General features: G+C 34.6%; 1 protein-coding gene across 1 annotated transcript in view; it reads left to right on the top strand.

Annotated features, from left to right (window-relative positions):
• The window catches only part of CSMD1 (CUB and Sushi multiple domains 1), a 1320281-nt gene that overhangs the window by 1004582 nt on the left and 297791 nt on the right, over positions 1-17908 (top strand). Inside the window, 4 exon segments of the mRNA XM_068415956.1 lie at positions 3222-3410; positions 6946-7062; positions 8489-8704; positions 11300-11488. Coding sequence (XP_068272057.1) covers positions 3222-3410; positions 6946-7062; positions 8489-8704; positions 11300-11488 — 711 coding nt within the window.

A 17908-nucleotide genomic window follows, 5' to 3' on the forward strand; every position in this document is an offset into this window, starting at 1 on the left:
ACTGTGGACCTCCATCTACTCTAGCATACCTCAATACACAAAGTATAGTTTGTCTGAAAAAAATTAATGCGTATCAAAGCTAAAAAATCATACACAATTAAGATTTATTTAGGGCATATAGAGTGCAGAATATTATAGACTTAAAAGGGTTCTTTGAGTCTATATTAAGCAATTTAAACCAGGTGAAGGGAATCTAAAAATGCACTGTGTCAGCTAACATGGTACATTTGCATTAAGAGCATGCAGTGAAGTCTAGAAGGAATGTATTCATCTAGAATTTAAGTATGGCAGGGATACCTCATGAAAACTAGATCATAAGCTTTCGAATCTGAATTCTAACTGAGATATAAAAATAGCTGGAGGGTACAGGGAATATTTCTCTGTGCAAGCTAGAGTGATTTTATGATATTTTTGGTTGTAGTCCTGCTTCCAACCCTCGTATCTATAATTCTAAAACCTTTACTTTATGCCTTGATAAATCATTTTTTTCCTTAGTTTTGAACTCCTCCCGCTTTGTTCCCAAGGTTTTGTGGTGGTCCTGGAAAAATAAAGCAGCGTAGAAGCAGTAAACTGAGAGTAGAGAAACAGTTATAGATACGCAGGCAGCTGAGAGGACCAGCACCTTCAGGATGTGTTTAGTGGGCTAAGGAGCTAGGAAATGCATAATGCCCTGCTATAGAGAATTTTGTGCTGTCAGCAGTTGGCTTTGAGGAAGGAACTTCTTTGGCAAAAAGTAGACTGGAAAGAGTCATGCTAGAAATTCAGGTCACCTGTGAGGAAGCACATAAAATCTTTGAAGAACTCAGGAGAACTTATCTTGCTCAAGGCGCTCACAGCATCTATGAGTGATGATATCACCCGTATGAAATCATGCCAACTTACAGCATTCTTTCCAACCCAACATCAAAATGCTGAAATTAATGTGAAAATTAATGTGAAAATGCTTAAGTTAATGCAATGGGTGCCAGAGCTTGGAGGTGGGTATGTCTACATTTTATCCCAAAAGCTGACAAGGAATTTTAAACTCAAAACATTTAAACAATTATTTAAACAGATACACAACAAATTTCAAAATAAAGTAGATGAAGTAACTGCCTGTGAACAAATATCAAAGTGTTTATAAATGGTCTCCCCACGCCACTTATACTTCCTGTCCCTTTGTGGGCACTTTTTAACAAGTCAGTGGCTTTTTGGGTTGCAAAAAAACTCTACACAGGCTCCTTAGGGTCTCTCTGTTATCTCTGAGGCTTGACTATATGTTTGCTACATGCTGTTCACAGCCAGCTTCTAGTTTTTCCTTTTACTGCAGGCTTCATGCTGTCTGTGTCCTTCATACTCTCAGTTGTCTTTTTACCCACCAAAGCCAGTGTTCTCAAGGTTTTCCTCTGGACATGCTCAGCTTCTCACAGAATAATGAACACTGTCCCCATCCACTGAAGAGGTTCTAACTCATTCATTCTTGTTTCCAGGCATGTGACACAGTGTATCATCAGGTGTAGGCATCAAGGTTTTGGTTACAGGGGGACTCCGGGGGTGGCCTTTGTGAAGAGAGGCCACAGGCCGCCCACTGCCAGACACAGGTGGTTCCAGCTGGCTCCAACCGACCTGCCACAGGCCACAGCCCATCAGCCAAGTTGGTGGCACCTCTGCGATAACATATTTAAGAAAGGGCAAAATGCTGCATAGGTCAGTGAGGAGTGAGGAAAATGAAAGGTGAGCATCAATCCTACAAATGTTAAGGTCAGAGAAGAAGGAGGTGCTCCAGGCAGATATTCCCTTGCATCCCAAGGAAGAGACCACAGTGGAGCAGATATGCACACTGCAGCCCGTGGTGGGCCTCGTGTCAGAGCAGGTGGGTATTCCCTGAAGAATGCTGCAGTACGTGCAGGCCCTGCAGGTGCAGGTTTACCCTGAAGGACCGCAGCCTGTGGGAAGGACCCATGCTAGAGCAGGAGAGAAGTGTGAGGAGGAAGGAGCAGCAGAGAGCAGCTGTTATGGGCTGAGCACAACCCCTTTCCCATCCCTGCCATGCTGCTTGGGAAGGGGTAGAGAGGTAGAGGAGTTGGGAATGAAGGAGTGAACTTGAGCCTTGGAAAAAGGGGAATGGGTGTGTGTGTTTTAGTTTTTGTCTTTGTTTCTTACCACAGTACTCTATTTTTAATTGGCAATAAATTAAATTAATTTTCCTCAAACTCAGTCTGTTTTGACTGTGACGGTAACTGGTAAATGATTTCCCTGTCTTTATCTCAGCCCAGGAGCTTTTTCATCTTATTTTCTATCTTATTTTCTCCCCCTGTACTGTTGAGGGGGGGGAGTGAGAGAACAGCTGGGTAGGGAACTGGCAACCAGCCAAGGTCAACCCACCACACATAGTAACAGAAAATAAAATAAATTCCTTTCATCCCAATAGAGAGTCTTAATTTGTTTCCCTTGTGTGTATCCATTATAGCTCATTACATGATTAAATGCCACAATCGTTTGCTATCACTATAAGCATAAAAGACAATGCTTGGTTAATGAGCCTCCATTTCATAACTTTGGGGTATTTTTCCTTGTTCAGTGTATAGCTCCAGGTTTATTTACCAAACACTATTCAATCTCTGCTATAAGACATAATTACTAAAGACTCCTTCTGTCAGATAAGAGTTATACAATTGTGTAAGCTATGTTCATTGTCTTTCTATTTTTGATGCATAGTATAGTATCTGTAGGAATTAACAAGTAGTTTCTGAGTTCATCAGTTGCAGTTTTTGACACTGCCTTTTGCTAAATCAAATAACCATTACTATGACTGAAGAAAGTTGAATTGTCCCTCAGTATCAGAAACTGAATAAATGAAATGGAATAATCAAATTTGATTTATATACTAGCAAAATTCGTCTTCATACTTTGAACTTTAATATCTTCCTATAGTTTGGTGCTTTTGCTGGCTCTTTTTTTCATTGTTTGATAAAATATGCTTTAAAGCTTAAATCTTTTCCTACTTCATTTGGACTTCTCTGTTCTATGAGACTGAAAATTGAAAAACTTGCTCTGAGTCACTGACAACAGCTAGAGAAAGTGCTTTATATCCCACATCAGTTCTTAGGCAATGCTAACAAGTATCTTTTGAGGCCTCTTTCTTCTTCCTGTCGTACTCATTTTGTGTTCTATTTGGGATTTTTTCTGTTAACGATGTGGAAAAAAAGGGGAAATAAACAAATTAAATCTGTATGTTTCAGGTGTTACTCTGGAATCAGATTCCTGCCTCGACCCAGGGATTCCCGTGAATGGCCATCGCCATGGTAACAACTTTAATATCCACTCTACAGTAACTTTTAGCTGTGATCCAGGATATACACTGAGTGATGAAGAACCACTCATATGTGAAAGAAACCATCAGTGGAATCATGCATTACCCAGCTGTGATGGTAAGTTTCAAGTTCTTCAGATGGCAGCTTTAAAGCCCAAGGAAGTTAATCTCCTGTTTTCGAGAACTAAGCTTATCATTGCTGCTACCTTCCTTCAATTATACCAAGATCCATATTTTTCAAAAATTATTTTACTGTTAATAAAAGCCACACTTTACATCTCTATATCAACTGTCAGTCAAGTACTGTAATGTACAGTGAAATCTATGGGTGTAGATTTACCAATAGAAAAATCAGAATTCTCAGAGGGTGCACTGTTGAACTGTGAATGAAAATGGTGCCATACAACTAATTTTTTTTGGTTTTGAAGAAAAGCCAATAAACTTCAGTTTTAAACTTAGAATACTGAATACCAAAATGATTGCTCGAAATTTAGGATACTTAATACCAAAACAGATCACGATCAGCCTATGTAATTAATTTTCTTGACTTATTTTTGTTTTGAAATTTTGGCTTGTTCATTAATTGTTTTGGGGAATGTGCAATATGAAACTGTCTAGAGCTTCCATGAAACACCTTTTTAAATGCTGAACTATACTAGCAAATATTTCTGTGCTCTTTTTTATCATTGTTTTCTAAGTTCTCTATGAACTACAGAGTCAACTCAATTTCTTCATGGAATGCTTGTATAGTTGCTACAAAATATCTCTGACAGGTAACACAGAAAATAAGATCCAAATGTAGCTAAATGTTTCAATAAGGATAGAACCCAGCATCTCTGAAAATTCTCCACAAACTCCTTCTGTTAAACTTCCTGCTAAAACATCCTGATTTCTCCCTTCTAGTTGCTAAATGATTACCTTTAAAAGTATGTTTGTCTTAATCAGCCTTCTTTCTTCTTAAGATATAACTGTGTTCTAAGGCAGTGATGAAAGATCAATGTGTGAAGGGAGAAGAACCAAGCCCATACCAACAAGGGCTATCGCTTTAGTGAATTACTTACATTAGTAAATTTCTAACTCTCTTTTCAGGTCCAAGGTTTCGATTGGTCACGGTGGAATGGCAAAGGGCAAACTTAGAGTTAGATTCAGCAAAGTATTTTACATTCTAACTCTGTTTTAAACAGTTTTGTTAAATCTGTGCACTTACTCTCACTCAGGCTTCTAATTCTCACTACAGCCTTCTGGCCCCATGCACAAAACGTATAAGCTACCAAAAGATTATTATATAGTCAAAAGCTCTTAATCACTACAAAGCAAACTAATATACCATTCAAACTCACTCACCTTGTAAGCACTACAACTTGTTCCTCCTTTTCAAGGACAGAAGCAAACTATTGTTTTCCATTGCATTTTGTGATCAAATTTTAGATCATATGTTCTTAGCACAGCTGATGATCTTTGGAGTGTCACAAATCTTCCTATAAGCTGTAATTATAAAATGAGCAAAACATTTTTAGTATTCTGCTGTTAGTTTTATGAGTTTCTTTTGCTTGTTTGCTTTGCTGCAATGGGTTGAAGAAAACTATTGTCAGAACCTTAACATTGAATAGTATCCTATTCTCTTTCAATTTACTTTGTCCTAAAAATTGTGAATGTATTTTTGAGTTTAAACACCAATGTTCAACTCTTTTGTTTGCATATGAATGTTGAACTACAGAAAGATCTAGTTAATTTTCACTCATTGTGAGAGAGTCATTATTTCCCAGGTCCATCACACACTTTTAGCGTAAGTGTATAATAGAAAATTTCAAGCCTTTCTGGAGCGGGGCCTCTAGGCAAGCAACATACAAGGGTTACACTGAGTTTCTTCTTTTTTCCTCACATATTCAACTACATTGAATTAACTGGTCTAAAAAGATGAGATGAAACTCATATTCTTTTAGGTAATCATTGTGTTAGCATATTTGCCTTTTGAGGCTCAAAAAGTTGTGGCTCAAATTTTTGGAATGTGACAGATTTAACTGAGGTTGAAATGAGCATTTTGCAGTCACCTGCAGACTAAATTGCAACTTCAGATAAATCAGCAGAATAAAACCCTAAGGGAAGAGCATGTTGCTTTGTTTCATGCCAACAAAGAAGAAAAAGAACTGTATACAGAGACACAGTGGCTAAAGTTCCAGCTAAGTAATGTGCCATTCTCAAAATACTATAATGTCAAGGTGGAGCGTGAAAATAATTTTCTAGGGAAAGCTAAATAAAACCAGATCATTTACAAATTTAAAATTTTAAGCTAATAACTATGTAAATTAATTGTAAATATTTAATATCCGTTTTAAGAAACGTTGCACAATCAAATATTTTACTTCCTTCTGTGATGTTTACAGAATAAGAGGGATTTTGTATGAATGTATACTATCATTCATTTATGGCATTATGAACCTGATATCTGTAATTATGTTATTTATTATTAAGTAATGTTATCAACCATATATTCACTGTGGTTTTAGCCATGCATATTCTCATTCATGCTTATGTGCAGGCAAAATCAGGCTAGAAGCATTTACTTTCCTTCTACTTATTTATAAAGATATATAATACATAAATTCAAAAAACATTAAAAATGTTAACAAACACCTTAGTCTATTAAGAAATTAAAAAAAGAACTTTAGATATAATGCTAGCATGTTTATATATATATATTATATATATACATTTACATGTAAGTACTGCAAGTTTATTGAACATTTTGTCATGGGTATTTACCCTCTAGTTTATGGCAAAATATGCCTTTCTATGTGAGGAAGAAGACTAAAAGCATCTTAATGCTTTGATGTTTTATTGTTAGTTAGTTAGTTTATTAAAATTAAAAAAAAAAAACAGCATAAAAATCTGGACAGCAACAGATCAGTGAAAAGCACAGTCATGCTGTATTTATAAGATCAGTGAGGAATTCAGCATGCAAATCTTAAACTTTAATTAATTTGCCATGCATATTTGAGCAGCCTAGTTTAGCAAATATTAGTATGCATAATATGTTTTCTAGTATAGTTCTTGTGTCTTTCAAAATACTCAGTTCCAAATAAGTTACTTATGATGGGACAATCTGAATCTTTGAAAGAGAGGAAAATATACCTTTTTTTTCCTGAACATCACAGAAGAAATCAAATAGAGACAAAATTTTCTATTATTTGAAAAAATACATTTTGTTTCTTAAATATTTTTGTTTTATAAAAATGGAATTAGATATATACCTTTCTAAATATGCAGTGGAAGAGAAGTAGCTGCAAGATGTTTGATTTTTGAGTTAGTTCACAAAAAAAAAAATTAATCTTACTTCTTAAATACTACTACAAAAAGAATTAATACTTGCAATATTCTGGAACAAAGTTTTACTTATTTTTGTATTCTACTAACTAACAGGAGAGGTTGTAGACGAAAAGCAAATTCCTTTCAAGGACTGATTTTAGAATAAACGAATTGTCAAATGTGAATGTCATGTCTTTGGATGAATTAACTTCCTATTTTAATACTTTACCCTAGTTTTAATTTTAAGGGTAGTTCAAAAAGTGAATTCGATTTTTTCTTTAATAAAAACTAGGACTTCCATATGACCTCCGTTGTTTTTCCTCCCCCCCTTTTTATCTCTTGTTAAGCTTTATGTGGTGGATATATTCATGGGAAGAGTGGAACTGTTCTTTCTCCAGGTTTTCCTGATTTTTATCCAAACTCTTTAAACTGCACTTGGACTATTGAAGTGTCACATGGCAAGGGTAAGAATCTAATAAGAATTGCATATGTGTATGTAATGTCTATGTTTAAAAAATTCAAACACACAAACACAATAAAATGCCTTTTATGAATTGAGTTTAATCAGTGCTTTCTGTCATTCTTTTGAGGAAGAAGTTTAATTTCCCAAAATAAATAACTTAAAATATGGTGTTTCTAGCTTGTATTTATTTTGCAAAAGAAATACTATTTTAACAGTTACCAGAGGAAATGTACTTTAGTCTCTCAGAAAAAATGCGCAGAAGGTAGAGGATGTAAAATATATTAAAACAATAGTTACTTGTCAAATAGCACTAAATTTTTCAGTGAAAGCTATCAGGACATTGTTGATAGCTTTACTCCATTACTAAGCATGAAGCAGCACGTTTGATCTGTGTATTAGCAACCTTTGATTTCACACTCAAATCATTAGGGCCAAAAATTATATTTATGTTATATATTCAGCAGAGTAATATTTGGATGCACAGTTAAGCTTGGCAGCTAATCCATTAGGGAAATGTGTAAAAGAACTAAGGAAAAAAAGCCTAGGAAATACTAATGATGTGTTACATACCACTGAATCAAAACATAATAAAAATATTCCTCAATCTCCTTTCTATGACAAGAAAAGTCTTTGTCACTTGTGACATCCTGAGATGAACATCGGAAGTTCTACTGTTTAAAATCTTCTTACGGACTGGATTTTTGTTGAAAACTCATATGGCACTTTAAATGTAAAATGTATGAGAAGACTTTGTAAGAAGAATGTTGTTCCCCATAGTAAATAATTGTATTTGAAAACCTAACTGTAATCCAAAATTTAATTCATTGCTGGACTGGAAGTTGGCAACTGAAAAAACAGACTTGAGTAAAGGACTGGTCCCAGAAAATATGAATCTGTATCTATGGAAGACCGTACATAAAACTTGTATCTACGTTGTCCTTGTGTATGGGCACTTCCCTGAAGTTTAGAGTGAAAAACAGGATTGTGCTGGAGAAAATTCAAAAATAAAACATTAATACAAAATTTTAGTCAATTATTAAATTATGTTTCCTATTTTAATAATGAGATCATGGTAGAGATTATAAATAAGAGAAACATACAGGAACTTGAATAAAATCTATACAATACAAATTTAGATTTTCAGAGTGCTGTATACAAATAACACTGAATCCCATCAATTCTTATATGGGAGCTATTGATTTACAGTGAGCTAAACAAACATCCACACTGCACATATTGATTGGTTGAGCCTATGTGCTTTCTGCAAGTTTTATTCTCTGAATTTCAGATTTTGATACCATGTGTGACTTTTTCTAAAAATCTTTCCATGTAATGTAAGATTTACTTTCTGTGTCACCTGTGTATAAAGGAAGAGAAAAACTTCCTATTAAATGCTTTTCTTTTCCCCCTTTGTAATATGTTTAAAGGTGTACAGCTGGCTTTTCATACCTTTCATCTTGAGAGCTCTCATGACTATTTGCTCATCACTGAAGATGGCAGCTTCACAGAACCAGTAGCCAGGCTAACTGGCTCAGTCCTACCCCCTACAATTAAAGCTGGTCTCTTTGGAAATTTTACTGCACAGCTTCGATTTATATCTGATTTTTCAATTTCTTATGAAGGCTTCAACATAACATTTTCAGGTGAGAAATTCCATTCTGCTAAATATCCAGAAACTCTTTCCACATAATATTTTTACTTGTAGATAGCAGAAACATTATGAAGAGCCAATAAAAAAAGTCGATAGAAATTACATAGTCACTATCACAGAAAACTGGCTAAGGTTTATAAAGGAGGCTAACAGATTGAGAAGGATGTTGTTGATGTGACTTTTTTAAGCAGAAGTCTTCCGTGTTCTCAGAGAACCATCAACAGTGTGAAAAAGAAGTTTGGAGGAAAATTAAGGGGGGGAAAAAATACAAAGAAGATACTGCTTCAGAAGAAATAAACTAACTGGTACTGTTTTGATAAAGGAGATATAGAAACTGTAAAAAAGCTAATTCAGAGCACAGAGGAGGCTAAATTGACTGATTTTGAAATAGAAAAGGTATATATTAAAATAAAATAAAATAAAATATTTATCAGCTGTTGATATATGAAGAATTTCTGATAATTTTTACAAATTCCTCTTTAAGAGAATTGAAAAATTTAAATTATTGCTTCTTATTTACAGTCTTCTAAAACTAGACAACATATAAAATACATTTCTCAATAGTGTTTTTTTGCCTATCTCTATTACCAGAATGTAGAATATTTACAGATGTGCATATGAATGAGTCAACCGCTAGATGAGATGCTCCTGCACATGGATGTTCTATGGAAGAAGGGTATAAGGAGCTCATATATCCAGCCCTTTTCCATAATTTTTAAAGAACTGAAAAGGAATGAATACATTTTGTTGAGATCTGGCAATGTTTACAGATGAACATGCTACTTACAAATAATGTATCTCATTTAGCTTGCTTATTTAAAAAAGAAAAAAAAAAACACCTCACCCATTAGATCAATAGTGTTGAATTTACTCTTATTAAATTCTGAAGCACATTCATTCTGGATACTTTGGACTAACCAAATCAGAGGTCAGCAGTTTTGTAAGTTTAGAATGTAAATGTGAATATTAAATGATATCTGTGATATTTATTTATAAATAACTCAGAATGGTAGAGGGCTAGGTAACTTGTAAATAAAAATAAAATACAAAAAATATCATTATACATGCAAGGGGAAAAATTGTAGAGTAACAAAATATGTGGATCACAGAATTTTTCAAACACAAGCAAAGGTTTATGCCCTATCTACAACTGATATACATGTAGGTAGCCATCATATGCCATCATTTATACTAAATAAATATTTTGAGAAATATTATCAGGTACATTAATTTAATGACACAAATACGTGAGTCTGTTTTCTTATTTTCACACAATCAGAATATATTTTTCCATAGTAACAAGTATTTTAGTGAGAAGACCTTAACCTTTTTTGAATGTCATCTAACAGAAATTTGTCAGGAAAACTCCCAGGTGCCTAAAGGTCTGCCACAGGGTATCTCCATTTCTACCTCAACCTTTATAGTGCTGAGCAGAGGTAGTAATCGTGTGTTTTCAGAACTTACAACTTTTGACAGCAGAAACTGGTGTGGTTTATGGATTCCTTCTACTGTTCAGGACCTTCCCACAAGACCGTTACTATGGGGAAGGATTTCTTTATTTTATTAAGTCAGCTGTTTAAACACTCATTCAGAAAATTTGTGTTAGTTTCTTCCTAAATCCTAAATGGGTTCTTCCTCTAACTAAGTGGATTTGACCCTACGTTCCACCAGCCTCCAAGGTAAATGCTTCAGAAAATGACATTTCTTATCAGTTATCAGAAATGTCTCTCCTCTAAGTGATCTCCTGTGTCTTTTGGGTCATATTCAGAAGAATGTAAAATCAGACTTTTTGGATTAGATGTAAAGTTGATCTTTTTTAACGTCTTTTCTCAAAGAGTGGTCAGTATTGAATACGTAAGGAAGAAAACAAAACACAACAAACATAGAGTGATACTTCCTCAGCATACCCTGTGAGGGTGAGGGAATGTGTGGCTCAGACATTTCCTGAGTTCAATGTAGTCCCTCTGTATGTAACAGCTCTGATTGATTATTTCCCATTGATTTGTTCTGACTCCACCTGAATTATTCCTGATGCATAGTTATAAAAGAGACAAAAAAATTAGACACTTGATTGTTTTCAGTTGGGTGACACCTGTAGAATTTCTAAAAGACATGCAATAGAGATTGCCTGTAGCTTTACTTAGGAAACTCAAACACACTATTTGAAAATGTGGTCATATGTCTTTTCATTCACCTAACCCTTTGTTTGATTTTTTTCTTAGATTTTCTTCATTACATCATGATTTTTTTAAACTGTAAATCTCAGATGAAATGAGCCAAGAATTATGTACAAAGGATGTAATTAAACAAAATTATAGTAAACCACTTACAGTACAAGCTGATTATAGCCCTTGAAATTAAGAAAATAAATGTAGTGTGGGTGGGACACAGTAGATACATAATTACTGTGTATGTAGCTATAATAGACATATAGAAACAGTACTGGGTTTTAGTAGAGAACATAATTCTGAAATACATATTTTCCAAGTGTTCCATAACAACATAATGCAACAAATTTGGTAAGCTTTTTTTTTCCATGTGGACAACTTGTCCCATTTATTTATATATTATGTTTTATTGTCTGCAGAATATGATCTCGAGCCATGTGATGATCCTGGTGTTCCTGCCTTCAGTAGGCGAATTGGTTTTCATTTTGGTGTTGGAGATTCCTTGATCTTTTCTTGTTTCCCTGGATATCGCCTGGAAGGTGCTAATGAACTTACCTGCCTGGGAGGTGGTCGACATGTATGGAGTGCACCTCTGCCAAGGTGTGTGGGTAGGTGGTCACATGCTTTCATTTCATTCAGCAAATCGTTAATTGCACATGGCATGTGTCAGAATACTAGGCAGAGAACAAAGCGCTTGGGTTGATTGATCCCCAAGCTGTACAAACTCTAAAGTCAGTGCAAGATATAAGTAATGCATGTCTTTTTTACTTAGAGAACAAAAATAAGAAAGAGGAATAGAATTGTTATAGAAAATAAGATCAAAATGTCTTGTGAGGTAAAATGTGAATCTAATTATTGAACTGTATATTTGCCATAATAGAGACATAAATTTCTTTTCCTTTCAGGGTAAAGAAACAATGTTCAGAGCTTTTAGGTGAAAATAGTGTGTGTTAGAGTCCCTTGACTGGTTTTAAGAGTGTTTTTTCCTATTTTGTTTTTATTTCCGTAACTCTAAACTGGTATTTTTTACAGTTTATAAACTATAAACTGTATTACAGCATTGTAAATTGTAATTGTTAATGTGCTATTGTTAAAAACAAGTAACTATAAGGTCAAACTGAGTGAACAGTTCTTTACTGGGAAAAGCTCTGGGACTGTATTTTATAAAACTTGTGCAGTTGCTGTATTTGATTTATGACATGGTTTTATCACTACCATGTGAAGTGAATCTGATCAGGTACAATAGTACATAATAGACATAATGCTTCTGAAATGTCAAATAGTTCCACACACCTCTAAATTGATTTCCTTAAATCAATTTGGGTTCTTGTTTTAAATAAGATTTCATTAAGGGAGAAACTCAGCTTCAGCTAGATTCTTTTGCTTGTTTTAAAGGGATGTATCTCTATATCTGAAAAAAGTCATATCACCTACATTATATATACACATAAGATACACATATGTATTTTTTATGGGGAAAAATGTAATCTATTTCTAATTTTGTTTTAAAAACCTGGGCTTATTTAACCCATGATGAAAGAAAGTAACAGGTGAGATAGAAGCCAATATCATATGGAGTTTGCCATACATTTAGAAATTCTAGGTTTAAGTCTTAGGCTATTTTCAGCTTGATTTGTCTTAGAAGTATAAATGTCTTCTTAACACTGTTTGTCTATGAATGTTGGCTAACCAAGCGCGCACCATCCTATATCATAGAATCACAGAATCATAGAACAGCCCAGGGTGGAACTGACCTCAAAAGGTCAACTAGTCCAACCTCCTATGGGAACAGGAGCCTAGATGAGATTATCTAGCACCCTGTCCAATTGCATCTTGAAAACTACAGCAATGAGGACTCTACCATGTACCTGGGAAAGTTGTTCCAGTGACTGATTTTTCTCACTGTAAAAAAATTTCTTTCTTATATTGAGAACAACTTGTACCTGTTGCCCCTTGTCTTCTCCATGTGCCTCCTTGTGAAGAGAGAGCCTTTGTCCTCTGTGTACTCTCTAAGTACTGAAATACTGTGATGAGGTCCCCCTAAGCCGCCTTTTCTCCAGGGAGAAGAGACCTAACTCCTTCAGTCCATATTGATTCAAAATGTGCAATTTTCACTAGAATAATCACATATTCACTTTGAACCTAGCATTTTATTTTCCCTAATTTTAAGTGTTCAGCTATTCTGTAGCTGTTCATGTGTGTGAATGGAAAATTAGCTCCTTATTTCTCTCTTCTTGAGGAAAAGATAACTGTTAATTGTGCAGTATTACAATTCTTAATAATAATATATTGTCCATTAGTTTTCTCAAGGGATCGTTAGGCTATATCCATGTGCAATTAAAACAGAAAATAAAAACTCTTGCTACTGCAGGTTGCTTAACTGTTGCTCATTAAAAAAGTTCCTTAAATAGCTGATTTCAATACAGTTGACATATTAACATATTTAGAACCTATATAATTTATAGGAAGCAATATGGATGAATAAAAATTGTATTAATATAAAGCATTTCCTAAGCAAATCACTGATATGTTTTGAGGGCTGACAGAAGAAAGGTAGCTCTTTTAAAAGAAAGTGTTTCTACCTAATAAAAGTATCTATGAATGTTATTAATTTCTGTGAAGTCATATCAAAGTATGATGAGATAGCTTAAAAATATGACTCTGTATCTGACATCTTAAAAAACATAGAAAAATATAGAAAGGAAAAAATACTTCATAGAATCATAGAATACCAGGTTGGAAGGTACCTTAAGGATCATCTGGTCCAACCTTTCTTGGCAAAAGCACGGTCTAGAGAAGATGGCCCAGCACCCTGTCCAGCTGAATCTTAAAAGTGTCCAATGTGGGGGAATCCACCACTTCCCCGGAGAGATTATTCCGATGGCTGATTGTTCTCATTGTGAAAAGTTTTACTCTTGTGTCCAATTGGAATCTCCCCAGGAGTAACTTGTACCCATTACCTGTTGTCTTTTCCATGTGACTCCTTGTAAAAAGGGATTCTCCATCTTCTTTGTAGCCACCCTTTACTGGAACATGGTGATGAGGTCTCCCCTAAGCCTTCTTTTCTCAAGGCTGAACAAACCCAATTCTCTCAGCCTTTCCTTATAAGGTAGGCTTCCCAGTCCTTTGATCAACTTTGTGGCCCTTCTCTGGATCCTCTCCAGCCTGTCCACATCTTTTTTGTATAGTGAGGACCATAACTGAACACAGTATTCCAAGTGTGGCCTGACAAGTGCTGAGTAGAGTGGAATAATAACTTCTTTATCTCTGCTGGTGATGCTCTTCTTAATGCAACCCAGTATCCTGTTGGCTTTCTTTGCTGCGGCAGCACACTGTTCACTCATATTGAGCTTGTTGTTCACCAGGATCCCCAGATCCCTTTCCACAGAGATGTGTATATTTAAATACTTGTACATTTAAATAATGGTAGTCTCTGTCTCAAAAAAAAAGCCCCACAAAAACAAACAAACAAAAAAAAACAAACAAAAAAAGAACCCCCCAAATCCTATGCGTCCATCACCAACTGTCATGTACTAGGAATTTAACATGTTCCAGTACTTTAGGTTGTGAGCAGGGGTTCTCAGTCGTCAGGTATTTTATAGTGCATAGGATTCAGATTCAGATCCAAACATCAAAATTTGACTGTTTACAGTGTCATTGCATACATGGGAGAAAGAATTTTAAGCTCTAATTTTAGATAGCTAAGTCAATAAACTCAGTAGGAACCCTAGATTTAGGTATCTATTTTGCAGTGAGATGAATCAGTCTCTGGGCATCATTGAGATTACTTCCATTTATTAATTAATTAATTTATTTCTAATGAGTCGTTGACAAAACTGTCCCAGTTGGCCTGCTCATTCCGATTCTCTTGCTTCAACATCTTTATTTCCCCTTTATCATATACCTTTTTGGCACATCTATGAAGCCTTGCGACCAAGAGGTCAGTTCCAGTGGTAAAGTACTTCTGTAATCCATCACATACCGCATTTGGTTACCTGCATTTATGTTTTGTTGGTCCTAGTTTGAATTCCCATTTCTGCTACATACCTGTGAACTATTATTTCTCTCTTCTGAGATGATATAGTCTCTGAAAAGTGAATTAATACTGCCTATAGTATACATGGAAAGATAGTATTCTTTAAGAGGGATTTCTGGACTTTCTAGACAAAGATCCGTGGATTAGGGGTTGAAGTTATAAAATGCAATCTTGAAATCACTTGTAGTGTCTGAAAAATACATTTAGTGAATCCTTTGGACTTTTGAGGTCCTCTCAAAGAGGATCTCTGTACCCGATAAGCAGAACCCGCCTTTGTAGTATCATGCTGACGTTTACCCAAAGTAGGAACAAAATTACAACCACTTTTAATTTGATGCTGACCTTTTCTTGTGGTAGGTGGTGTGTAAGGGGGATCCCAGCCGTACACTTTTATGTAAGAGCCAATTAGTTGCTGGAGTAAGAAATGTCTGTTGCTGCTACTCTAGTGAAATTCTGAAAATGCCAAAGAACCAGTAAATTGCATTAGGAAGGAATACATATATATTTAAATGTATTTAGAATATAATGAGTGAATATGTATGCTAACTGTTGTGATAACACTGGAAAAATAAGAAAATACTCTTTACAGACGTCTTTAAATAATGAAGAACTAATTTAAAGCTGACAGCATGTGCTAAAAGTATAATCTCCCAATCTATACAGACTAACAATGTCAGGAAATAAAAGTTAATATGTGTTCAGTTTATGTAAGCTTTCTTTTTTTTTCTGATATATTTTTACTATCTTTTAAGTATTATGATTTAGAAAGTTATCTGTGCCTGTTCCCAAATTCATTAGTTATCACTTTTATATATGAGGTTAGAGATATATGTTGGAATAAGAGAAAATTAAATTAATATTGTTTACTTTATATTCTTTGAAAAATTGAATAATCATTATGAAGTTCCATATATACGAAGAATTGTGCTAGAATGATAAGCTATATAGTTGGTGTTGAAGATTTTGTTCAAAATTACCATCTTGTAAACTTTACTTCATAAAATGGAAATTTTTGTTTTATACTATGCATTTTCGTGTTTGAATATGTGCTCTATTTATTGCTCAATTTTATTCATGTGTCATTTATGTATAAATTTTGAAACATTATTGTTTACAGGACATTTATTTTTCAGTTATGTGCAGCCAATTTTCATATGAACAAAGATGCCCAACCACACAAAAGGCTCAAAAAGTTAGCATTTTCAGTATGTAAATTCAATATGAAATTTTTTGCCTACTTGCATTTCATTTCAGTACTTGTTACTAGACATACATTTAATTTTCTTGAAAGAGAAATCAAAATACATACCTGCACTGTAATGAGTAGCAAGAAAATCTATACTAATTATTTCCTATAAAAATTAGTATCTTATTTGATCTATAGAATCTTCAAGAAGTTCTAGGTCTTGGGAAATGTGGGATATTTGCCTGTTTAGGGTTGTATAGGTTTTTTTTAGTTTAGTGTTTCTTTCTGGTGGGCTTCTCTGTGTTCCATCCAAACACATGTTTATTTTAGTTCAGATATCATAAAATTGTACTGATCTGCAGGAATACTGTGACCTTGCACTGAAGAAAAGAGACATTTTATATAGTTGTCATGTGTCTCTTGGTTTTTAAAATGTTTTTCTCATTTAGAAAGCCTTTCCTACTTAATGTACAGTAATAAGAGATTCATACCTGATATCTTGAAAATGCTCACTTAGTTATCCCCATAACGTGAATGACATTGCAAAGTTGCAAAGATTACGAAAGTATCAATAATTAGCTTAATGAAGTATCAGCCATTGAATTAGCCATGTATTTATAGGACCACTGTAACCACTTACTGTGCCAGACAGAGATATCCCTGGATATTCTCCAAAGCATAATTTAGACATATATATCCAATCATATGTATATAAGTCTGTAATTCATATAGAAAGAAAATTTATTTACTGAGAGCTCAACGTTTCCTGTTTGTTCTTATTATGTTCAGTGTTGAATAAATTTATAAACTGTTTCTAAGACATCTCTCATTAAATCCACATACAAGACTCCATTTCATAATTGATCAAGAAAGCCTTTTATAAATTATGCATAGGCAACTGTCACTTATCTAAAACAATGTATCTAAATAACTCTTTTAACTCAGTCCATGAAGAAAATTTGGTCTCTAAGAATGCAGACTAAAGATATCTATAATGCAACTAAAGCAAACACAAGGAAAGAAACTCTGCTAAGCAACTGAGTGAAACTGAGGGGGAAAGACACATTCAGTGACCTTCAGTTCAAGCTGCTTTCACATTATTTTTTTCTTAACACCGAGAATGTTTACAGCGGTCCTATTTCTTGTTACCTGGCACCTAAGACATTAAGGATGAAGATATCTCCTTACCTTGAAAAGGAGTTCACACAAAGACTACTCCTTTCTCAAAAGAGCAAAAAGAAACTACTTGTCCTGAAAACTACTGGCTTTAGAGTGTACATTCAGAAGTTAAATCTAGTCTCAACTCAGTGGCACAAATTCATGAGTACATTGCTGGGTTCAATAGTCTCCTGATTATTTCCTCCTCAAACTCATCTGCATGATATAAACACACCAACCTTTATAGATCAACAGGATTTTTTGGTCCTTCTAGGACACATGGTAATACATACCTTCATGATTCTTTTAATCAGATTCAGGATGAAAGTTCTTCAAATTTAATTGCATTTAATTTATAAACTAAACATTCACACAAGAATGTACTGAATTGTATCACAGAAATAGAACTCAGTTTCATCTACTGGTGAAAAAAACAACAAACCAGCAGGGTTTCCAAAGGTAACGCCATTCACCATTCTTCATAAAAGTATATAATTTCAAGTCCTTCCTCCAGGGTTCAAGTCCAACGTATTCTGAAATTTTCCTGGTCAGAGAACCATTTGTGCCTTTCCACCATTTCTTCCTCTTTGAAGAATTATCTTCGAGGTAAGGCAAAAGCAGAGCTTGGGAGATCTGGTTAACCTAACA

Source organism: Nyctibius grandis, chromosome 1 (genome assembly GCF_013368605.1).
Source record: "Nyctibius grandis isolate bNycGra1 chromosome 1, bNycGra1.pri, whole genome shotgun sequence".
Taxonomy (NCBI): domain Eukaryota; kingdom Metazoa; phylum Chordata; class Aves; order Nyctibiiformes; family Nyctibiidae; genus Nyctibius; species Nyctibius grandis.